The sequence below is a fragment of the Gossypium arboreum genome, chromosome 1, assembly GCF_025698485.1.
Source record: "Gossypium arboreum isolate Shixiya-1 chromosome 1, ASM2569848v2, whole genome shotgun sequence".
In the NCBI taxonomy this organism is placed as follows: Eukaryota; Viridiplantae; Streptophyta; class Magnoliopsida; order Malvales; family Malvaceae; genus Gossypium; species Gossypium arboreum.
In genome coordinates, this window is record NC_069070.1 from 10,315,295 (window position 1) to 10,336,909 (window position 21,615).

Below are 21,615 nucleotides of genomic sequence, written 5' to 3' on the forward strand. Positions count from 1 at the left end.
CCACCACATTTCTCATCTGTGGAGCTATGACACCACCACAAAAAAACAACATCAGTAAAATAAATTGAAGTAGTGTTTACCTTAGTGGCATCATCCTTGATGCCCATTGCTCAAAAGTATCGCTCTATCCCTCAGAGAAAGTTTTCCACTTCACTCATGGACCTTGTCCCCTTGAACTTTATTAGTATAGGAACATTCATTGCTTATTACTTCGGCCTCAAAGCCAACATCTCATTGTTTAAAGTAGCCTTGTAAATCGTGAGTTCCCCCTTATGCTCTGCGATTTCTTCCTTTAAGGCTAACACTATAGCTTTGAGAGCATCATCCCTCTCTGTTAGCTTGTTTGTAGTGGAATCGAGAGAATCAACCACAAAGTCCTTGAGTTGATCCCTTAGTGAATCCAACTCATCGGTGCGTACCTCAACCACCTCAAGTGTCTTCCTCATGTCCCCCTACAGACTCCTCGAGATTGACCACTCGTCCTTCCAAAGTCAACAACATGTCCCTCAATCAACATGCTTTCCTAGCCCTCCTACAGGTCTCCATTAGCTCAATCTGATCAGTAACTTCTTTTGACATCTCGAACAATGCCTTCGCAACCTTAGCTTAGATACCAACTATCACAAGGCTAGATTTTTAGTCTTGTAAACCATGTGGCCTTTGGTTATTCCTCGTTTCAAATATGCCTAAGTCAGCCTGACTCTCACAAAGTGAGGATTCTCGTAGAATTCCTCTAAGGCACCGAAATTATAGCCGAAGTAAACTCAAAACAAAAGAAAGCACAAAAGAGTAAAATAGCCACAGAAAAGTAATGCTTGCAAAGTGTTTGAGTAAATGCTATCAATTTAGTATTCATTACTAAAGAATGAAATGCAATGGATGATTACAACTAAAGGGAGGCTCTCTATTTATAGTTGAGCTCCCCCAAAATCGATGGTATTGATCAAGTTACAACAACGGATGAGATCAAAGTATATCTATAATTAAGGAATTTACATAATCTGATAAATTAAAAAATCAAATCTTATCAGGTTACAGATCTTCTAAGATTACTTTCCCTATTTACCAAGGTAGCCCTAATTTCCTATAATTGTCTCACTAGGCCACCAATGCTTCAAGTAGATAAGCTTCATCACTTGTTCTTCGAATCAGGCCAAGCTACATTTAATATGTAGACCTCCGTGGGACGCTCTTTGTGCTTTGGTCACAGGCTTTGAACCGCGGCCCATGACACCTGGGTAAACATCTATAGTTGGTGATGGATACAAGGAAATTCTTCTAGAAAACCGTAAAGTCTTCTAATATGGTGAATCAATCATATAATAAACTTTGACCTATCTACCTCATTTCTTGCCGCCTAACAAATAACATCATTCTAAGCCCTAAATTATTAAAAATAAACATGTAACATATTGTTGTCTCATTTTGACCAACTACCATATCTTGTTTCTTGTTATTCAATAGTTAACATATAGTTATCTTGTAAAGAGAACAATTTGCTGAAAATCTCTGAAAAATTTTATGCATATATAAGTAAATTCTTACTAAGAAGGGGGAACTATTTAACAGGACCAAGAAAAATCAAGCAAGGAAGTGAGCAGTAGCTTCGGTTTGGCACCTCGGAAATGTAAAAGACTATGTACAAAATACAACCACTTCATATGAGAATTGCTTCAAAACCCTATTTTTAAAATAAATTTATTTATATTTTTAATATATTTAAATTAAATTAAGAAGAGATAGTGGTTAATTTAAAACAAAATTAAAGAAATTCCTAAATTTTAAATATTTTTATAGTTTATTTATTTTTACAATTTTATAGTTTTTTTTCTTATAATTCTTAGTGGATTTCTAGTTCTTTTATTTTTCTATATTTTTTAATATTTGATTATGTGGTGAAATGACATGCCAACATTAGTTACACATAGCATGAAATGTGTTATCATCTTGTGCCTTTGTTTATATTATCAACAAAATTTAATGGTCAATATTAACATAGGAGTTTAATTATTTTTTTTGTTGATAAGTGCTCCATTGGGTGAAAATTTTCGATTAGGGCTTAATTGTTTTTTTTTTTTGGTAAAATAAAGAGGGTTGTACAACCTAAGCAAACTTAAACATAAAGCAAGACTATTATGATGATGAAATAAGATCATTTCTAATGGCTGAAGTAACCAGCCTTAGAGATAAAATGAAGTGAATCACTTCATACTAGCCCGCAATAGCTAACTTCGCCATCACATTTGCAATTGGTTTGCTTCTTGTCGCACTTGTCTAACCTACACGAACCACTATCAGTTATGCATTTCATTTATGTTATTGCTAAGGCATATCGAGCCGAAATTTGTTGAGCGACACTCAGCAATGCCGACTACAGACTACCACTAAGGTGGTTACAAACTTACGTTATTGGGTTTAGCAATTAAACAAAGATAATATTTGGACCTAGCTATGTGTTGTTTTATTGAAGATAATATGTTCCATCTATAGAAAATCAATCCTTGGCATTTGAACATTAGATTGGATTCGAGTGAATCAAATAATCCATTGAAACATTGAGGATCGACTAAGATTGTGTGCTATTTCAAAAATTAGATCATTAATTGATTGTACTTTAATTATTTTGATTGTATTAGCTATTTTTAAAGAGTTACTTTGTATTGACTTAAAATGCTATGTCAGCAAGTCAAGATTAATATATGCTTTGAAGCTTGTATAGGTTATGTATGAGAGCTTACTGAGTGTATTCTAATTTTTTCATTGAAAGAATGATTGTGTGAGAGAGTGCAAATTTTGTATTGTAAACATTGTTAAGAGTGTTTACTATCCAAGTTCTCATAGGAAGGATTTGGAGGTAAGAGTTCCAGCGTTTAGGTGCAAGGGTGAGGTCTCTATACTTGGAAAGTGATAGAGTGTGAATCACTTGTTGTATTCGTGACTAAGGATAGTGGAATTTCTCACTAAGTTAGGCTCTAGAGGTGTAGGGAAACCGAATTGCATTAACAAATCCTTGGTATTATTTGTTATTTGTTTCCATAGTTTCACAGTGCCAAGCTGTAGTGGCCAGTGTAGTCTAGCATATCCATTGCACTTGTTGTGTTAAGAAAATAAGCAACTTAAGGTACCAACAATTGGTATCAAAGCAGACATGTAACGTATCTAGTGGTGAATCCTAGTGTTGGTTTTTGCAGACCAAAAAATAAATCTCATTTTGAATTCGACACAACAATTTTAAGCCAATTTTAAATATTTCCCATTACCCAATCGTTGCACTCCAATGTAAAAAATCGAGCCACACTATAAGGGGGCAAGACACAAAACCAAAAATCCTTAGCAATTTCATATCCCGTAAATCATGCAAAATCTTTTCTACTATGGATTATTTTGTATATGGAATTAGACCATGGACTATCATTTTCACGTAGATTTTCTATGTTCTTATTTAGAAAACCTTATGAGTTGATAACAAACTCGAAACTTTGTAATATAATTGAAACCAGAGACCCAAAATTCAATGAAAGGCAAATCAACACCCTCCCCAAAAAATTTGTGCAATTTCTTCAAGTTTGTGCTTGGTTGTTTATCAAACTCTGTTTGGTGTGAAACTTCAAAGTTTTTTATGTAATCGAAGTATTGTACATTATTATGAAGTCAATTTTCAAATTTTAAATAAAAATAAAGGGATTCAAAAAACCGAACCTAATGATATATAGGTCATGCAATTCCTAAGGTTTGGGAAAGAAATCAATCTTTCTTATTTATTTTCTTGAACGATTTCGGATTCTTGACTTAGTAGAGGCTCTACTATTAATTCAAATTAAAGAGAAAGTCTTAATTTTGAAATTAAATTCTAGAATCATAGATTTTATCTAAATCATATGTTAAAGTTTCCAAAATCGATTCTAAGGTTTAAAAAAGTCCAAAAGTCAAAATTCTCTTAATTCAAAACCTAGCCTTTTTTTCATGAACTTTTGATTTATGGAGAAAATAATTTCTTACAAGGTTCATGACATCTTCATGAAGGTTTGTAGTGATTTGGTCCATATCAAGGTGGTCTAAGACTCAAAGTATGTTTATACTATTAAATCTTTTACATTTTTTTCTTTTTTCCTAAGATGGAAACATGAAAATGTTGGTTGGACTATTAATAATATTATTCATTTTATCAGGTGAATGATTGATGATTGAATAAGCATGTCATGTATGTTAAAAACATGCCATTTAGAAGGATAATGATTTTTATTTTCACACATAAATACTTGTTTAAAAAACTTAAATAAATTTTAAAATATTGATTATGAAGATCCATGGCCTCCATTAAAGGTTTTCATGAGAAAGCAAAGTTACGCCTCAAGTTGATTTTATCCCAATCATAAGATACGAGTTTAATGAACATGTTTGTTATCCTTATGAACAATTTTTGTTCATAAACATCATTCAATTATGTGTTCATAAATATATTCATTAACACATCATTTTTAATGTTTACGAATAAGTTCATTTAATTTAAATGAACGAGAACACATAATAAACGAATATGAACAGAAATTTGAAATTCATACTAAATATGAACAAGCTTAAAAACCAAAATGGTTCTCGACCTACACTTCATGTTGGATTAATTTATTTTTTACTAAATTATAAAGTAAAAATTTGAAAGTCAATATATTCTCCAAAAGTTCTTATAATTTTTGTACATTTGGAATTTAGTCTCTTTACTTTTTAAATTTAAATATTCAAATCCATTTATTAATATCATTAAAATGCTTCTCTTAAATTTGCTAGTATTACATATTAAAATAAAAGAATATATATTTATTTGATATCCATGTTATAAAAAATAACACTGTAATAGATTTAAATTTCATAGAGATTGTTATCAATGTTAACAATTCTTAAAACTTCACATCAATATTTCAAAATAAAATATTTAAACTAACTTATAACAAGTTGAGGTATCAAATTATGTAAAAGCTTAAAGTATAAAAATTAATCACATTACAAAAGTATAGGGATTAAAACTAAAATCTGACCATTACTATAATATGGAAAGAAAGTAAAAGGTGTCATAAAAGTCTTTCCAAAAACAGAAACTCATTTATCCAGACTAGATTTATCTAGCCTTATTTTTAAAAACCGAAGAAATTGTAGTGTACCTTTCCTTTGTAATACATGCGGTAAAAATTGTAATACTTTAATAATACTTTAGGGAAAAGACTTTTTAAAAAAAACGAAAATAAATAAGAGAGATAGAGACTAGACTTGTTCATAGCCGGGTCTAGTCGAATTCAAGTCGAGCCCTAAAATTTAAGCCAAATTATTAAGCTCAGGTTCAATTTGGCCCAAAAATTGGATTTAAAATTTTGTCTAAATCCAGCCTAAATTATAAATGCCGGCCCAATTTATGCTTTAAACACTACCAGATAATGAGAAAAACAATTCAAAAATAAAACTCATTCAGATCAGGGCAAAACATTATGAATTAATGAAATCACCACGTAGTTTAATTTGAAACTGAAAGTGATACATCACCTCCAAAAGACCTCATTGGATTAATGACACAATAAACAAAGCCAAAACAAAAATGAAATTGGCGGTATCATGAAGGAAAACATGCATTGTGAAAAATCAATTACAGAAATTAAATCAAAATGTCATGATAGAAGAACGAAAATCTTGAATTACAGTGCATATATATCGAGCATACTAGTGGACGACGATGACTGAATGCTGGAGAAGAGAATGCTACAGTATTGGTGAGCGTCGGTGACAGAAGAGCAGCAGGAAGACGAACGACACAACGATGATGGGCACAAAACTGAGGAAGCAGGAGACGGAATGGCAGATAGAGTGGTGAGCGGGAAACGGACAGGCAGCGGCGTTTGAGGTCACTGGTAGAGGTGGGGAGCGGCACTAGGTATTTTGATTTTAGAAATTGATAGCGAATTAGGGATTAAGGATTGGTAATAAAGGTAATTAGGGCGTGGTAATAACTAAATAAGGGAATAAGGAATTCACATTTGACAATAGTCAGCCAAGCAGTAACTCAGTATATGGGAAAAATAGTTATCAAATTTTGAGCCGGACTGGGCCTAAGCTGGAAAACCTTGCCCAAAGTTGTTGAGCCTTATTTTTAAGTCAATTTTTTAATTTTATATTTTTACCTAAACCCTTCTCGTGGACAGGTGTAATTGAAACTATTTTAGTGAGAATATTTTAAAAGTTTGGGTATAAAGGTAATTAGGGCGTGGTAATAACTAAATAAAGGGAATAAGGGATTCACATTTGACAATAGTCAGCCAAGCAGTAACTCAGTATATGGGAAAAATAGTTATAAAATTTTGAGCCGAACTGGGCCCAAGCTGGAAAACCTTGCCCAAAATTGTTGAGCCTTATTTTTAAGTCAAATTTTTAATTTTATATTTTTACCTAAAACCCTTCTCACGGACAGTGGCCCTCATCTACCTCCCAATCACAGTTAATCACCTTATACTTCAACTTTTTATCTTATTTCTTGAAGTTGGCTCGCTTTCCCTTGGAGTTGGGTTTATTTTTTCTTTTAAATATTTATTTAATTTAGTGTTAGTTTTTTTGTGTTCACTTCAGTTTCACTCTAGTTTCTTTCTTTTAGCTATTATCTTCTTTACTTTTTCCTATTTAGATTTTTGTTTTGATGTTTTTAGTTACAAATACTACCCTAAGAAAAACTTTGTTACAATTTGGGTAGCTTTTGCTTAAAATTACATGCATGTTATCATTTTTGTATTTGAAAATTCTAATGATATATAGAAGGAAATAGAAAGTCTATCTCCTAGTGCTACATGTTATTTTTGTAACACAAAATGGACCTCAGCAGAGAACAAGATGTTCAAAAACACCTTGGCATTGCACGATAAAGAAACCCCGGATCGATGGTAGAAACTGGCTTCCTTGATCCCAGAGAAGACCATAGGAGATGTAATTAAGCAATATAAAGAACTAGAAGCCGATGTTAGCGATATAGAAGTAGGGTTGGTTCTAGTTCCTAGGTGTTGGATATTTTATAAAGGGAAGGACAAAAACAGAAGCAAAAACAGATAAAAAATTGAGTCAAAATAGGATGAATTAATGTTTCATTAATATGAAAGGTTAATACTAAGATTACATGAATCATAAAGCTTAAATAAGCTTAAAATAATAATAAAATAATTACAACTTGGCTTAATCTAGTGACTAGATTCATATAACTTTCTTTTTCATTGGCTGATTTTAATCTAATTAGCTGCCACAATGTCTAATCAAAAAGTTATTATTGTTTCATTATAAGTTGGCAATTTACAAAGTAAAGAGCTCGCAGGTGAGTTTTCAAGTTTGGTGAGGTTAAAGTCTTGGTGAGCTCGCATATTTGGTGAGCTCGTAGTTCATATGGATGGTCATTTCGCAACACTCCTCCTCGACCTCCATGCTTCGAACTCTAATATCATAACGCAACTTTTCAAACCTCATTTTCCCTAGAGGTTTTGTTAAAATGTCAGCCAACTAATTTTGTGAACTACAGTGAGCTAATATGACTTCCTTGGCTTGCTCTACTTCTCTCACAAAATGATACTTGATTTTGAAGTGTTTTGTTTTAACAAAGTGATACAATCACCAGTTTGTTGCTGCTGCCAATCACAAGTAAATCATCAACATATAATAAAATAATGAGAAGTATTTCATTACCAGTTTTCTTCACATATAAAGTGGGCTCGATGATGCTTCTTTCAAAACCCATCTTTGTAAGGTGACTGTCAATTCTTTCATACGACGCTCTTGGTGCTTGCTTAAAACCATACAACGCTTTGTGTAGTTTATACACTTTGGCCCCACACCAGGTATTATGAACCCTTATGGTTGTTCGACATAAATCTCTTCCTTTAAATAACCATTTAGGAAGGCTGACTTCACATCCATCTGATGTATTCTCCAACCCTTTTGAGTAGCAAAAGTCAGTAGCAGCCTTATGGTGTCTAACCTAGCAATAGGGGCAAAGGTTTCAGCAAAATCCACTCCATATTGTTTGTTAAACCCCTTCACAACCACTCTCGCTTTATATCTGTTAACTAATCCATCAAGATTCATCTTGGTTCTGAACACCAACACCAATTGATTTCTTGTAAACTAGTCTATCTACCAACTCTCATGTCTCATTTTTGTTGATCATGGTGATTTTATCATTCATAGCTGATAGCCATTCTGATTCTTGAGTAGCTTCTTCAAAAGTGACTGGTTCTAACTTTGCCAGATTACACTATTGATAGATTTTAGTGATGGACCTGGTTCCTCGTACTGGTTGTTCATCAACTTCATCATTTTCAATTTGGTTCCCAGTGGTTCATAGATCAGGTTTTAGACTTATTTGTTCACACATCTCCTCCTCTGTTGTAGTCCAATTCTAGATTTTTGTTTTATTAAACTTCACATATCTGCTTATGATCACTTTCTTGGTGAAAGGATTATAGATTTTGTATCCTTTCTTAACACTGGAATATCCAAAAAATATCCCTGGCTGCGATCTACTGTCCAACTTGTTTCTTTTTTCTTTTGGAATGTGAACAAAACAGGTGCAACCAAATACTTTTAAATGTGAAATAGAAAGTGTAAAACCATACCAGGCTTTGAATGGTGTCTTCCCTTCAACAGCTTTAGTGGGTAGTCTATTTAGCAAGTAAACAACAGTGTTTACTGCCTCTGCCTAGAAATCATTTGGCAGTTTAGTTTCAAACAATAAGCAGTGAGTCATGTTTATCACAACTCTATTTTTTCTTTCACTTACACCATTCTGTTATGGAGCGTACACATTGCTTAGTTGATAATGGACACCAGCTTCTTCGCAAAATTTTTCAAATTTTTCTGAGATGTATTTTGCCCTAATGTTTGATCTTACCATTTTGAGCTTGTAGCCACTTTCTCTTTCAACCATGGCTTTAAACTTGAAGAAGATTCAGCCATCTTGGACTTTTTCTTCATAAAGTACACCCAACAGAACCTTGTACTGTCATCTATGAACAACACAAAGTATCTACTTCCATTTAGCGAACTTGTTTTCATGGGCCCACAAATATCAGTATGTACTAAGTGCGATTTTTTAGTCGCTTGCCATGCTATCTTTGCAAGAAATGGAGATCTTACATGTCTTCTAAGTTGGAATACCTTACATACGTCATCATGATCAGCCATATTTGATAAATTTTCAACTAAGTTATTCTTGGACAGTTGACTTAAAGGATTTAGTCAACATGTCCCATTCTTCATTTAGTCAACATGTCCCATTCTTCTGTGCCATAATTTTGTTTCATCCAGCGAGCTGGTATATGCTACTGAAGTTGCTAAGTTTCAGTTGACAACAAAACTTCTATCTGACATCTTTGTTGATATGAGCTCGTATCCACTTGGATCAAGGATTAGACATTTGTTATCTTTGAATACCCCAGAGAAATTTTTCTCGAACAGCTGTCCTATACTTAGCAAGTTTTGGTCTATGTCAAGAACTAAAAGAACATCTATAACAACTTTAGTACCTGATGGAGTTTTTATCAAAACACCTTCCTTTCCAACTGCTTCAATATACTGGCCATTTCCAACTTTCACCTTGGAATGAAACCTTTTGTCAACATTCTTGAAAATGCTCATATCTGATGTCATATAACTTGTACAACCACTATTTACGAGCCAATTCTTTCTTACTTCGCTGGAGAGTTCGCATGGTGTGGTGAGCTAGGCTTCGCAAAAAATTATGAACATCAGTTCTTTTGCTTCTGCCATCTGTGCCTCAACCTTTTTTTGTTGCCATTTGTTTTTTCATACTTTCTCTAATGGCCAAACTGCTTGCCATTTATTTTTGCATACTTTCTCTACATGGCCAAACTGCTTGCAATTTTTGCATTGAGCGTTAGGCCTGAACCAGCAAAAATTCTAAGGATGCCCCCAACTTTTTGCAGTGTGAGCACGGTGGATTTTTTTTCTTTCCGCCTTTCTTCTTTAACTTCTCATTCTTATAAAACCAGCTTTTTTTTTCTTTTTGACTTGAAAAGATCACATCATCTCTGTTTCTAGCTTGAAAAGCTCATTCAACATGTTTTTCTTCTCTATTTGCCCTTCTTTGTTCTAGAGTATTGATTAGCTATGAGAGTGAAATGGTTGATAGATCCCTTAAGTCTTCTAGTGAGGATATCTTTGATTCGGATCTCTTAAGAAGTGCAGTAATCACCTTCTCAACTACTCTGCTATCCGCAAATTGGTCACTCAACAGTTTTATCTAGTTCACCACTGCCATGATTCGATCTAAATATTGATTCACAGTCTCAGCTTCCTTCATCTTGAGGTTTTCAAAATCTCGTCTGAGATTGATCATCTAATGTTGCCTTGTTTTATGTGATCCCTGGAACTCCTTATTGAGCTTATCCCAAACTTATTTGGGAGTTTCACAGGCCATGATTCTTGTAAAGATCACGTTTAAAACACCGTTTTGTAGGTAGGACATTGCCTTGTATTTTTTGGCATATTCCTCACTATACTGTTTCATTTAAGCGAGTGTGGGATTTGGTCTCAACACTAGTGGCTCTATTTCAGCATTTACAACCTCCCAAAGATTAAAGGCTTGAAGATAGGTTTTTATTTTTACTACCCAGTGTGGTAGTTTTCTCCTATAAAAACAATGGGTTGTGGTGGTGGTGTAAAGTTTGCTGAATACATTTTTATGAAAACAAGCCTTCAAAGATAAATGGCTCTTGATACCAATTGTTGGATATTTGATGAAGGGAATGATTGAAGCAGAAGCAAAAACAGGTAAAAAATTGAGTGAAAACAGGATGAACTATTGTTTCATTAACATGGAAGGTTAATACTAATATTACATGAATCATAAAGCTTAAATAAGTTGAAAGTAAAAATAAAATAATTACAATTTGGCTTAATCTAGTTACTAGATTCATATAACTTTCTTTTTCATTGGTTGATTTTAGTTTAATTAGTTTTCACAATGTCTAATCAAAAAGTTATTATTATTTCAATGCAAGTTGGCAACTGGCAGAGTGAAGAGCTCGCAGGTGAGCTCTCAAGTTTGATGAGCTTGTAGTCTTGGTGAGCTCGTAGTGTTAATGAGCTCTCAGTTTTGGTGAGGTCACAGTTCACATGGATGGTCATTTCGCAACACTGGGTACAACACTTCGCCATTCACATTAGGTAGCCATGGATTTGATGGATTAAAACAAACGTAAGGAAAAAGATCTTCCACAAGCTAATCACCAGAGCATGAAAGGAAGGAAGGGTTCCTTGGACTGAAGATGAGCATAAGTTCTTTTAGATTGATCAACATCTTTTTGAACACTATTTCTACGGTCTTACTAAAATGATTTTTCAATGTAATTATCGAATATCAAAAAGTTAATGTAACTATCGAATACTAAAAAAACCCATATAAAAAAATCTCCTATCAAAAATAAAAAGTCAAATTATCCTATCAATTTCTTAGCTTATTTATACCTTATTTGTCAAGCTACTCGAATCAAATATTAAGATACTCAAATCACAATAATTTTCAAATTACAGATTAAAATAGAAAAGAATACTAGATATTAAACTTTTAAAAATAATTTTATGAGTCAATTAAATTAAACTTAAGTTCGGTCTTTCCAAGTATTGGTGGAAAAAAAAAAAGCACATTACCACCTTTATTCCTAATTCAATCAACCACGTATATTAGGTCATAATTTAACACCTTCGGTTATCTTGTTTCAACTATTCTGATTCTTCTCTGATAATGCTTGTGGTTGATAAATCCAAAAAACAAAACTGATATGTTTGTAAGTGAAGCTCTTATCTGAAGCTCATTGACAAAGAGGGTATTCCTATGCTGCTTCACTGCCCCACAACATATTGGAAAATGATTTTTTTTTTTTGGGGGGGTTACTACAATTAAGAAGGAAAAAAAAACTATTAGAGGGATTCAAGCTGTTCATGTCAATATCTCACTAACTTGAACCGATGCAATCAAACCTTACAAAATTGTATATTGTTTCAAGTGTAACAATAAACAACTCAGATTACAACCATACATTTTGGGGCATACCATTTAATATCTTATTATTAGGTAAAAAACCAAAAATACCCCTTTTTTTATCAATTGCATGCATGCATGATATGAGAAGTCACATTTATATACTTCTGGAAACACCATTAATCAACATCAAGAATTCAAAATAATTAAAAAAAAAAAAGAACAGAACAAAAGCCCTGATGATCTGAGCCACGAAATTATTTTAATCTACATTAATATATTCACGAATTGTAATGACTTTCACCAAAAAGACTAAATGTAAAAAAAATAAACAATGTTGTTTAAGTATATTAACATTTCATCAATATATACAAAAATAAAAATCAAACTTTTAACGTTTAAAGCGAAACTGGAAGACCTACAAGCACATAGAGCTAAAATAACTAATTTTCAAGCTCTCCAGTCAAAAGCTAAATACAGGGGCATTTTAATTTGACTATTTAGCAATTCTATCTTATGTATCCTATTCCTAGTATATTATAGGGGGGTTCTGTCTCAATGATTGTTTCTATATGTGCCCATATTGTGTATAGTGCTTTATTTTGCCACTGCGTTGCTATCTTTTTCATCAGTTTTGACAGCCTTGACTTCAGATTCTGTTGGTGCTAGTGCTCTCACCACAGTGTCATGGTTGATAGATGTACCCTTTGTAGCGGTATTAACACCTAGGATGCCATCAATGGCTTTGAGATTATCTTCCCCTGATGGTGATGCATCCATGATACCTTGTTGACGAGACATATTTTGTATTTGTTCACCATTTTTTATGCTACTCAAGCTCTTAGCTTCTCCTGCTGAAGTTGATAAGCTAGCGTTGGCTTCAGCTTCAGCTAAAATTTTGGACTTGTGTTCAGAATCTTCTGGTTTTGATGCTTTGTTGATAGATGTACCCTTTGTAGCGTTATCAACATCTGGGATGCTATCAAGGGCCTTGAGATTATCTTCCATTGATTGTGACGTGTCCATGATACCTTCTTGACGAGACATATTTTGCATCTGTTGACCAATTCTAATGTTATTCAAGCGGTAAGTTTCTCCTGCTGAAGTTGATAGGCTAGCATTGGCTTCAACTTCGGCTAATCTTTTGGATTTGTGTTCAGAATCTTTTGGCTTTGATGCTTTTGCAGCAAATTCATGGTCGATAGATGTACCCTTTGTAGCATTATCAACATCTAGGATGCTATCAATGGCCATGCAATTATCTTCCATTGATTGTGATGTGCCCATGATACCTTCTTGTCGATACATATTTTGTATCTGTTCACCATTTTTTATGTAATTCAAGCTGTTAGTTTCTCCTGCTGAAGTTGATAGGCTAGCATTGGCTTCGGCTTTGGCTAATCTTTTGGATTTATGTTCAGAATCTTCAATAGATCCTGGACTAGTTTCCCGGGAGGTATTTAATGGTTCCATGACAGCCTCTATTTTACCTAATATCCGGAGCGCACCTTCACCTTCAAGAACATCGTCCTTGATCTCTTTGTTCGTTACATTATCAGATACTGACTCATTCACCTTGCAAATACGATCAACTTCAGCTGCAGAATTCTGAGAAAGATTCCCGATCAATGTCAGTAAAGGATGGATAGGTAAAATAACTAGCTGACTAATGAAAATAGCTAAATGACATGTTTGAGACTATTATAAATGCAGTAGGTATGGAAACTTTTAAAACAGCTTCATATGTGAGTAATTTATTTGCAAGCACGTATTTAGAAGACATGTTATCCAGACTCTTCATTTCTTCTAAAGTATCCATATCCGGTGTTTGTGTCTCTGTCATGGATACAGGAGAGCACACATACATGTATCGATATTCATTTCCGGTTCTGAGTAATATAGACTAGAAGTATTAAAGAAACAGTTCTTACTTTCAAAAGGAAACAGTTCTTCAGTGAAGGAGCAAATAAGAGAACATCTTATGTTCATTCATCATTTAATTTCTTAGAGGACAATAAATACAATACTTCGTAGCTATTTGGTATGTAAATGGTGCTTTTAAATTGGTATTCTTTTTTCTTTTGTTTTAGTTCCCTTCTCACAAAACAGGATTAATTAAAAATATGAATGCTTTACTTTATAATAATTTATTACCTCTCTTTCTTTTGCAGTTTCAACAATCGTTGTATAATCACTTTCAATTGCTTCTGTTTTGTTCAGATCAGCTTCCAGTTCATTTAATTTTTCAGGTCCCCCGATGCCCTCCTGTCCTATTGAGAATTGGAATTCACCTTCCTTAGTTGTCAACTTCTCCCCTTCTTTGCCAATGACTCCTAAATCATAGATATTTACAACATTGTTGCCTTCCTTAAAGACCTTCCTAGGAGAATTTGTTGGTTCCTGTACAATTTAACAAGCAACGCGGTTAGTACTTCAGTTTACAGCACCGCTAGCTGATTTAAAATTTTCATTTATTACAAAAAGATGTACTAAGAACATCTCATGAATCAGAAACATATATGAAAAACAATAAGTGAATAACCTAATGTTAGAAATTACTGCTAAATCAAAACTGAAAAGATTCTGTAATGTTGTTGTAATTTGGTGCCAACTGAGTAAAGCAACAAGTATGGAGATCTTTTTCCAAAATTATTGGGATTGCTTCTTCTCTTACCACAGTTTCAGTATCATCCGATTTAGCATTTTCCTTTCCTGATTTTGATGGATCAATTCCAGTGTCATATTTAATCATTTTGGCTGCCTTGACTTCAGATTCTGTTGGTTTTGATGCTTTGATGGTCATGTCATGGTCGATAGATATACCCTTTGTAATGCTATCAACATTTAGGATGCTTTCAATGACCTTTAGATTTTCCTCCTGAACCTCCCCTGATTGTGATGCATCCATGACACCTTCTTGATCAGTCAAATTCTGTATCTTTTCACCATTTTTAATGTTATTCAAGCTATTAGTTTCTCCCGTTAAAGTTGATATGCCAGCAGTTGCTTTGGCTTTGGCTATTCTTTTGGATTCGTCTTCTGTATCTTCAACAGATCCTGCATTAGTTTCCCCGGTGGCATTTGATGGTTCAATGACAGCCTCTAGTTTACCTAATATTCGGAGCGCTTCTTCACCTTCAAAAACATCATTCTTGATCTCTTTGTTGATTACATTATTAGCTACTGACTCATTAACCTTGCAAATACGATCAACTTCAGCTGCAGAATTCTGAGAAAGGTTCCAGCTCAATGTCAACAAAGGATGGATCAGTAAAATAACTTTCTGACCATCGAGTATAGCTAAATAACATGATTGAGATTATTGTAAATGCAGTAGCTACGGAAATTTTCTAAACATCTAGGGGAACAGCAGAAGGAAACATATATATGAGAAATTAATTGTATGCTGTACATAATTAGAAGCTATGCTACCCGAGCTCTTCATTTTTTCTAAAGTACCCATATTCAATGCCTGACTTATATTCGAAAATGAGTATAGGAGCACAATCCTCTAAATATATGAAAAAGTTGAAAAAAGAATTTAAGCATACACACCTGTGTATCCATATCTATCACTCACTTCTGAGTCTGAGTGATATAGATATGGATTAGAAGTATTAAGGAAACATTTCTTCAATAAAGGAGAAAATAGGAGAATATCTGATTCTCACTCTTTATTTGGTCTTTCAAAGGACAAAAGATTCAATAGTTTGCAACTATTTGGCATTTTTAAATTGGTATTCATTTTTCTTTTGTTCTGTTTCTAAGAACCGAGGATTAAGTAAAAACGTGAGTTTCACTTCAGACTAATGTATTACCTCTCTTTCTTTTGCACTTTCAACAATGCTTGTATAATCACTTTCAATTGCTTCTGTTTTGTCCGTATATACTTCTTGTTTATTTGATTTTTCAGGCCTGTTGATATCTTCTGGTCTGATTAAGAATTGGGATCCACCTTCATTAGTTTCCAACTTCTCCCCTTCATCCTTGTTAAAGACTGCTGAATTATTGATATTTACGGCCATGTTGCCTGCCTCAATGACCTTCCTTGCAGCCTGTACAGTTAAACAAAGCAACGCTGTTGTTACTTCCATCAGTTTAAAGCCTCTCTAGTTTATAAGAAATTTTCATCTGTTACAAAAAATATGCTTCAAGGACATTTCATGAATAAGAAACATAAATGAGAAGCAATAAGTCAATAGTGTAATGTTAAAAATTACTACAAAATCAAAAAATGAAAAAGTGCCGTACTGTTGTTGTAATTCAGTGCCAACTGAGTAAAGCAAATATGGAGATCTATAAGTTTTAGGATAATCTGATTTCCTTGGATCAATTCTAATTTCATATTCAACTTTAATCTTCCTTCAAGATACTCAGTAGAACCAGGAATATTTTTCTGGATGGTTTTGATAGCTCTTTACATGCTGGAAGTTCTTTATGATTACCACAAACACACGCATGGGGCGAGGGCCAAGGGCCAAGAATGGGGGTTGTAGGCATAAAAGAAAATGGAAAAGGTACTTAAAAGTGAAGGACCATGTTTATATACTTGAATTCATAAGCCTCAAACATTATATATGATTTCAAGATTTGTCTAATGTATGAAAAGACGAAGATTGAATGTTGATACTCTCATACTGACCTCCAATGTTCCAAGACCGCAACTACTGAATGAGCGATTCATTGAACTCCAAACAAATTCATGAGAAAATCGGGGCCTGTTAGAAGTAAAGCTTTCATGTGCTTGTTCATATGCTAAATTGTGCCTCACTATATCTTCCCCAACAGACTGTGATAGATTTCGTTGTATTCGTTGTGCAACTTCTGATATAGGCATTTGATCTGCCAAGATATTTTGTGGTAATACAGACCTTGGAGATGAAGATGAGCTGACAGAAAATTGGTCAAGCATCAATCTTCGATTTAGAGCCCTTGCAATAGATTCACGTAATCTTTGTTCCAATATATTGTTCTCTGAAACATTTTGATCAACTATGATATCTGGAGCAGATTTTAATTTGTCTCTGCTTCGAACTGCCTTTCGTGCATCCCTAGCTTTATGCTCAGTTAAGGTTTGAGTATCTTCTTCAATAAAATTTGAAGGATGGCTTTCCTTTACTTCCTTTCCAGATTCCATGGTACTTTTACTCTCATAAAATGTTTGTAAACTGCCATGCCTGCAGTTGCTGGAATCTTGATGAGTTTCAGAGTTTATATATGTTGGAGGGGATGCACCATTCTCAGTTATTACTATTGAAGATAGTGAAATTTTGCTATTCAAATTTTGCTTGGTTTCATGTTCGGATGGAGAGATTGAAGCAACTTCAGCAGATTCCTCTTCAATAATATCATCTAATTCTCTTAGTCTTTCTCGATTTGCCTCTTCTCTTGATAGGTTAAATGAACCTCCCCACGGTTCTTCACTTTCGGAATTGATATCCCTTTCAACATCCGCATCATATATAACTGAATCACCATCAGCAGGTGAAGTTGTTCCATCAGTTGTTAATGGAGGTGAACCAACTTCTGAGACCTCAACTTGCAAGTCAGAAGCTATGGAAAACGTTGGGGTATGGCACTGTCGCCTATATGTACTGTAAAATGAATGAATGTCTATCCTACGCCTTTCAGATGGCGACGGGCTGGAATCAAAGGAAAGTCTATTAATAGCTCTCCCCTTAGGAGGAATTGCAAGTTTAAGGGCCCTTTGCACATGATCATTGCGTAACCCAGGAGATTTACTTGTTTGATCTAAGATAGCTTCTGTGTTTTCGGATGAAGATGAGTCACAGGAATTGTTGTTTTTAATTGAATCTGTCTCCATTCTGACTTCACTTCCACTATCTAATCCTGGCTCCAGATCATGAGGGTGTTCCATCTTCTCTCCTTCTACTTCGGTCCTATTGTGTGGGATTTCTATATTTTTTTCCCTTTTCTCTTCGGATAAGTTTATCGCCTCATTGTGATTTGATTCTTCTACCTCAACAAGATCAATATCATTTTCTATACCAGAGGAATTAAGCTGGTGGTGACCTCCTTTGTCTGATGAAAAGGTAAAATGTTAAAATTATTCCATTAGATAACAGCAGACTTTAAAAAGGGAAAAGAAACTTCTATACCAAATTTGAAGTAATTCCATTGATTCAATAACTACATACTGACAGATATTAAGGGTTTGATGGCTATGGAGTTCAATAGGATGATCAAATTATTTTCTGGAATATGTTTGTCCCCCTTACCTCTAGTCTAAAAAGTTTTTCTTAAGTACTCTTTTTGGACACAGTTTTAGGCAGGGCCTTGTGGAAATTCTTTCTTCACAATTGTTATCCACAGAATAATGACTTAAATCATTTGATTATGTACCTCAAAGCTTTGAAACAATCAATTCTACAGCCTATCCGTTAAACAGAAAAACCAAATAAAAGAAAGATCTCAACAATGAAAAATATATTTATTAACCTGATCTTACCTGGCTTCCATTCAAAAAGCCTTTTCTCACCGCTATAATACGTGTTAAACTCGGCACCATATGGATATTGAGAAGATGGAAATGTAAACAAAGGTCCGTGACGGAAGCTTTCGTGTCTGCAGAAGAGATTGGCTGGCATGAATTCTTGTTGGAAACTATCGGCCATAAGGTTGGGTTTTTCTTCAAGTGGATCATAAGGTAGGTCAAATGAATTCTGTTTAGGCAACAATAAGGAAGGGGCTGAACCAGGCATTGGTAAATCGTCTTCATCAAGATGACTTGAAAACTCACCATTGTTGATTTTAGCGGTTAGAATGGGAGCTATTTGAGGAGGAATACCATTGATACCCATCAGGCTTTTCTCAATTGCCATTCTAAACAACTTTTTTGCTCTACGTTTCGCAATTAAACTTTGCAGCCTTTTGTTTCTTTCCAACTCAGTTAACCCAAGATCCATACGATTCGTAGCCTTATTCCCAGCATCATTCGCTTCTTCCAAGCTGTTGACACCACGAGCACGAGCACGAGCACGAGGACCTGTTCCTGATGACCCTTGAAAGCTATCATCCAACACCCGATGAGGTTTCGATGTCTCACTATCAAAGACCAAATTCGGATTTCCAGTTTCGTCATGGGGGGAACCCTCTCCATGTTCACTGCTAGAACTTCCTACCCTATCGAAGGTAACCTTGGAATTTTCTTCCAAGAAATTAGTTTTACTAGACGGACTATCACAAGTACTTCTCACAAAAAGCATGTCTTTTTCCTCACTATGTTTTCCATCCCATTCTAGCACTTCCTTTCGAGCATTTCGTCGAACACTTTTCTGGAGTCGCAATGAAGCCTCGTTTGATGTATTTACAACTTTTCCATCTGCACTCTCTTTTTTCTTTAGCCATCGGGATGCAGCATACTTGGTTTTGAAATAAAATCGGATAAAAACAGCAGTGCAGACAATAATAGGGGAAATGTACATAAAATACAAGAAAACATGAGGGAAAAATATGTACAAAAGGAAAACAAAGATCAAAAACCCTGAAACATCTGGGTATTTTCGTCCAAATTTATAGCAACAAATTCCAGAAAATCTAATAATTCTCCAGACAAAAAGTTGGATACCCTTTGCATCAATACTCATTTTTAAAAAAAATATATATTAATTTATCTTCAGAAACAAAGCAATAAGAGAAACAAACAAATTGGGTGCTAATAATCCATTATACCTAGTAAACATCAAGGAAATGACTAAAGATTTCAGCTAAAACATGCATTTCAAACATAATAGAATTCTCTCTTTTTTTAGCAAAAAACAGGAAGAAGTAAAATAGGGGGGGGGGGTGAGGGAGTGGTTTTGGACATGGGGTTTTCGATTTGTTTTTTTTTTTTTAGAAAACTTCTTTTTGGTGGATAGCTTTCTTAGATCCTTCAATTTAGGGCTTTCTCTGCCATTTCTTTTTCTCTTCTTCCCTTGATTCATGGGGACAATATAGGACAAAATAGAAAACAGGTATACGAAGAACTGACAGTTAATATCGCATCATTACCGGTAATATTTTACTCAACCTACATGTAATATTTTGTGTGTGACCCGTTTCTTTTTAATAAAAGCAGGGTAAGGGGTTATCCAAGAATAAAAGCCCTAGTTAAATTGGTTTTGTTCACTTTTTGCTTTTAGCAATGAAAATACGTAGATATAATTTTTAATTGAATTAATTAAAACTTCACTTCATTTGAAAAATAATTAAATCTTTAAATTATACATTAGAAGAGTTAAATAGGTGTTGGTTCTAAAATGTACACCTTCCCAACACAATTGAAATCTATTTAACAGAATCATTTTATTTTTAATTACTTTAATAATTACTTTTTTTTTATACTATTATTTCTTCGTTGTACTATAATGCTTGCATCTATATCTATATTTATATATAATATGTTTGTCTATATCTATTCTTTTAATTAAGTCTCTAATTTATGGTAGTAGGAAATGGATTTTTTTGTTTTTAACGATGGCAGTCCTTTAGGAAATATTTCACTTTTCAGCTTTCTCATTAATTAGGGTCTATTACCTTTTTAATGGTGATTGATAGGTTAGTACATGTGTCATCTAGTTTTTATTCTTGTATTATTAATGGTAACCATTCAACATTTTATCAAAAAAATTAAGTCTCTAATTAAGTTAATGTCACGAGTCAATTAAATACCAATTCGATTAGGAAAATTATGAGAATATCTTTTTTTAATTAAACTAAATTATATCATTTGAGGGTACTTTAGTCTAGTTCTTGATTGAGTTTGTGTTACAAGTCAACCAGACACAAATTCGATTAGGAAAATTAAGTCAACCAGACCAAGTCAGTTAAAAAAATTATGAACTAAGAGTACTTTAGTCTTTTATTTTAACAAAAATCAATAAAAATATGTATATGATTTTTTTTTTTTTGTGGAAAGAAAACAAACTTAAAGACAAACTAACTACACAGAGGACTTTTGAGCAAGGCTAACACTTGTTTTGACAATAGGAGAGATTGCTAACGCCTCCTTTGGGGTCTTTTCAAACATCGTCAAGTTTTGTCCTATATCAAAAGCCAATTTAGCCATACAATTTGCAATTTCGTTTAACTCCCTAAGAATATATTGCATGACCCAATGTCCAACATTCACTAAGAGTTGATTAATTCTTCTAATGAGGGTAGAGTTTGAATTTGCCAAAGAGAAATCCTGAATAGCCTTGACCACCTCCAAACTAGCTGTTGGAATCATCACGCCCTAAAATCGTTTATCTTGGATAAGGGCCAACCCATTGAAAATGACCTACAATTCAGCATCAAAGACGGAACATTCACCCAAAAATCTATTATATCCCATAATCCAATCCTCATTTCCATACCTTAGGACTCCCCCAGCTGCAGCAATTCCAAACATATCTTGCACCGCACCATCAGTGCATAATTTAATCTAATTCTCCGGTATAGGAATAAATGGCCTCGGTGTCTATTGTCTAGACAAATCCTTCCCATGAAAAGAAGTAAACTATTCTACCCAGGTGTATGAATTTTTAACAATGTCACTTACTTTTCAAGGAGACCCATGGAAGATGAAAATGTTCTGATTTTTCCATATTCTCCAG

The 21,615-nt window shown here is 34.0% G+C and overlaps 1 protein-coding gene across 1 annotated transcript; it reads right to left on the reverse strand.

Moving 5' to 3' along the window:
• Positions 1–12,353: 12,353 nt before the first annotated feature.
• LOC128291838 (uncharacterized) lies at positions 12,354–20,050 on the reverse strand. The gene is made up of 6 exons (XM_053027287.1): positions 18,486–20,050; positions 16,659–18,058; positions 15,835–16,071; positions 14,691–15,245; positions 14,171–14,416; positions 12,354–13,624 (listed from the first exon to the last, which is right to left on the reverse strand). Exons 1-6 carry the CDS (start codon positions 19,621–19,623, stop codon positions 12,614–12,616), a joined length of 4,587 nt encoding a protein of 1,528 aa, XP_052883247.1. The 5' UTR covers positions 19,624–20,050; the 3' UTR covers positions 12,354–12,613.
• Positions 20,051–21,615: the final 1,565 nt, after the last annotated feature.